Source organism: Marmota marmota, unplaced genomic scaffold (assembly GCF_001458135.2).
Source record: "Marmota marmota marmota unplaced genomic scaffold, marMar, whole genome shotgun sequence".
Classification (NCBI taxonomy): domain Eukaryota; kingdom Metazoa; phylum Chordata; class Mammalia; order Rodentia; family Sciuridae; genus Marmota; species Marmota marmota.
The window spans coordinates 9,016,304-9,020,452 of NW_026000171.1; the positions used below are offsets into that span (position 1 = coordinate 9,016,304).

Genomic DNA, 4,149 nt, shown 5'->3' on the forward strand with positions numbered 1-4,149 from the left:
GGCAATTTTTTAAGCAAACTGACACATCAGAATACAAAACAGAAAAATATCAATTTCAGCAAAGAAAAATTATAAGTCTTTTCTACAGAAGACTTATAAAGATCTAAATGGCTATAATTCCTCTATCTATTTGCAGAAACACATAATGGAATCTTTATAAATCTGCCATGTATATCAATATCTACATAAATATATACAGATATAGATATGACACATTAAGGCAAATGATTTGAACTGTGTGTGGGATCAGCAGAGCTTATCAGACCATGGCATGATATGTACCCCGCATTTTTAAGAACTGAATGATGAAAGACGGTCCCCTAGCAACAATCTGAGGTGGAAGGTAACTGAGTGGACAGTTCTCAATACTCATGGTTGTAAGCTTGCTGCAGAGAGCCAGCTCAAACGGAAGGCTATGTAGGTTAGGGTTGTCATTCAAATACAGTTCTTCAAGGTTTTCCAGTGTACCAATTTCCTTAGGAAGATGATTAAGCAGGTTATCTCCAAGGCTTAGATGTGTGAGATTGGTAAGGTAACCAATGCTTCTGGGAAGAATGGTCAACTGGTTGTTTGTCAAGACTAAATTCTGTAAATCTTTAAGATAACCAATTTCATTTGGCAAGGATTCTAATTTGTTCTCCTCTATATCCAACTCTCTTAACTTCTTAAGGTTTCCAAGACCTTGGGGAAGCTTCTTTAGAAGATTGTTTGATAATATTAGAACCTGAAGAGAAACAAGACCAGATAAATCCTCAGGGATCATTCTTAGCTGATTATTGGCTAAATTCAATTCTATCATGATGGTCCAAGTTCCAAAGTCCAATGGAAGTAATGTTAACTGATTGTCCTCTGGTAAAGCAGAAATGTTATTGTTCTCCAAATTTAAGTCTTCAAGTGCACTGCAGTTTGCTAGTGATCTGGGTATTGCTGAGAGTCTATTGTATCTCAGACCAAGACGATACAAATGAGACAGGTTGCCTATAGTATCTGGGAGGTCTAGCAGTTCATTGTGCTGCAAGTCAAGGTTGGTTATGTGTGTGCAGTTTCCAATCTCCTTTGGAACTCCAATCTCCTTTGGAACGTGTTCAAGTTGATTATGAGCTACATCCAGCATAATGAGGTTACATAATTCACCAATTTCAGCAGGTAGTTGTTTGATTTTGTTCTCTCGCATGCTAAGCGTTCTGAGTTTTGACAGGTTTTTTACGTCCTTTTCCACAGTAGTTATGCGATTAAAGCGAAGGTAGAGAGTGGTGAGAGAATCTAACCTATACACCACTGAAGGAATTTCTTTCAGTTTATTATGCCGTAAATCAAGCAACTGCACCTTCTTCATGTTATCAAGAGAGTCAGGCAAACTGGTAAGTGAATTTTCACTTAGAGCCAGTATCATGAGATTTACTAGACAGCCCACCTCTGCTGGGAGGGACTGCAGCTTGTTACTGTATAAATAAAGTCCAGTTAATTGAGTCAAGTGTTTGATCGATGATGGCAATATGTGCATAGACCTCTTGGATAAGTCCAAACGCACTGAATTCTCTTCCAGGCACTTCTTGAGCTCTTTAGTTACTTCTACATTACTGGATTTTTTCCCAGTCCCACGTGCAGGACTTGGCCGCTTGATCGTATTGTCAACTAAAAAAGCCACCCCTGGTTGGGCAGCACTGGAGACCCTTTTTCCATCTTTGGCATCTTTCCCTTTGGTTTTAGGTTCTTTTTCATGGTTTTCTGTCCCCAAATCTCCAGAAGCCTTTGAAGTCTTTTCTCTTTCTTTGACTGATGGCACATTCAGATCTTTCTCTTTAGAGTCTTTTTCTTTCCCTAAATTACCACTCATGGTGACTCAAGCTTGAAAAAAAATACATTAACTTTTACTTTATTTTCTAGCAATAAAATTCAACATTGAACAGAAAAACACCTTACACATCAAACAAGTGTTGGCTTGAAAAGGTGATTAGCATGGAGTTACACCCATCTGTCACATGTCGGATCCAAAAGTACACTGTCCATTTCTGAAAACTCATTCGAACTGGTAAAATGGTGCTGGTCAATCAATGATTCATTAGAATTCCTGGTCCTCAGCCTCGGCTGCCGCTTCTCCTTTAGTGCTTCAAATGACGGCACCTGACTACAGTCTCACGAGAGACCCTAATCCAGTACTGCCTATGCCAACTTCTCTCAATTTCCTGATCTGCGGACCCTGTGAAAGATAGTAAATATTTGTTATTTTAAGCCACTCTGAGTTTTGTGGTAATGTATTAAACAGAAATAGGTATTAATGATTTGTTTTTACATATTTTTGAAAATACCGAATTTTAGGGCTGGGGTTGTGGCTCAAAGGTAGAGCGCGCTTACCTAGCATGCGTGAGGCACTGGGTTCAATCCTCAGCACCATATAAAAATAAAACAAAAAGATTGTGTCCACCTGTAACTAAAAAATAAACATTTTAAAACATACCAAATTTTAAGAAAATTGTTACCTGAACCCCACTTTATCCATTTATTTTTTGACCTGAAATATGAGAAAATTATTCTTACTAAGCACCAGTTCAACCCTGCAGAAAATTTCAGTCCTTGCCTGGCTCCCTCCCTGAATACTTTATCAAATCAAGAGCTTTTCAAGTAAATATGTGCTCTTTTCTCTCTTCTGTATAAAATTTTATGAAATAAAGGTAAAGGATTGTATACATCTTACTGTAAAATGCTGCCCTGGGCTCTGGAGATCGTAGCTTTTCAGGCTTCCTTCACTGCTCAGGTTATGAAAGACTCTTATTTATGAACTGTTACAAAGCAAGTCCACCACTTGCTGCATGTATCATTCTGAAGGTCAAACGCTTTCTCACAAAGTCTCAGTCCAGTCTCTTGTCTTAGTTGCTATAGGTAGGGCCTTTTGACTTGCATCTTTCTATATTTTTTGTGGCATCCTGGTGGCACCTGGGTCTGGACCCAGAGGAGCAGGACGTACTTAAAAGTGTGGTGCTGGGGCTGGGGGTTGTGGCTCAGTGATATGCATGAGATACTGGGTTTGATCCTCAGCACCACATAAAAATAAAATAAATATATTGTGTCAACCTACAACTAAAAATACATATTTAAAGAAAAAAAGTGCAGTGCTACCAGTCTCCCACTTGATTCATTCATCTTTAATAAAGTAGGAACTGTAAATCTCTTTTTTCTTGTTGTTCATTGTTTTTTTTAAGACTTGTCTTACTATGTTGTCTAGGCTGGCCTTGAACTCTGCATCTTCCTACCTCAACCTTCCAAGTAGCTGCAATGATAGACATGAGACACCATGCCTGACTCCTTATATTATTACAGTTACAGAGTGTCTCCATGCCAAAAGTGTTCTTGTCTATTGATTTTTAGATGTTCCCACTGAAGTTTCTATCCCTAAATTGAGAAGAACTCTGAGTTAAGAGTTCCTAATAGGATACTGTACAGCTCTTCTTGGGAGAGCATTTAGAAATATGTGGGTTTTGGTTACAACAGTGTACAGGGTAGATCTGGTGTTTTGAGAACCAGGGTTGCCAAATAGTTCTCCATGTTCTTTCTCCATACTACCACTGGGAGGGAAAAGAGTTCTCAAACTCTGCCATGCTTCTGGGCAACATCTATACTTTCTTTTCATCTCAACCGATCATAAATCTACCATCCATTCAGTTGACCTCAGAAAGCTATTTTGTTTGGCCCTTTATTCCTGTTTATGTCAGTTACTTTAAGATTCTTAGATCATCATTCGTTTTTTAGACTAGTGCTACTCAAAGCATGGCCCATGAACCACTGCTGGTTCCCTGTCCACAGTGAGATAAGATGCTTTCACCAGAACATAAGCCAATCATGTTTAATTCAACTTTCATAGCATAGTGCATTGACTTATATCCTTCATAGATCCTGAAATATTCATGGTGTCTTTTCTAAATTACCAGTAGCCATAATCAACACCCGCTTGCTGTTTCATTATTGTCTTTTGAATGCTTTCTAGACTTTTTCTCCCAAACTAGCTCTTTCCAGAGGACATTACTTACTTTATAGCCCTCTTGGTGGTGTCTCTTTCCTCTGCTATAGCCCTTTTTACCGCTAGACCTGGAAGTAGGGTTGATGTCCCACTTGCTTCCCATTGCCACTTTTAAACTTTCCTTCCTTCCTCCA

General features: G+C 38.8%; 1 protein-coding gene across 2 annotated transcripts; it reads right to left on the reverse strand.

Moving 5' to 3' along the window:
* Nucleotides 1-259: 259 nt before the first annotated feature.
* LOC107154910 (leucine-rich repeat protein SHOC-2-like) lies at nt 260-1,837 on the reverse strand. 2 transcript variants are annotated; one of them, XM_048787720.1, is made up of 2 exons: nt 1,135-1,837; nt 260-978 (listed from the first exon to the last, which is right to left on the reverse strand). In XM_048787720.1, exons 1-2 carry the CDS (start codon nt 1,835-1,837, stop codon nt 260-262), a joined length of 1,422 nt encoding a protein of 473 aa, XP_048643677.1. The 2 variants fall into 2 exon arrangements, with proteins under 2 accessions (XP_048643677.1, XP_048643676.1); XM_048787719.1 differs by having other exon boundaries at nt 260-1,837.
* Between the last annotated feature and the right edge of the window lie 2,312 nt (nt 1,838-4,149).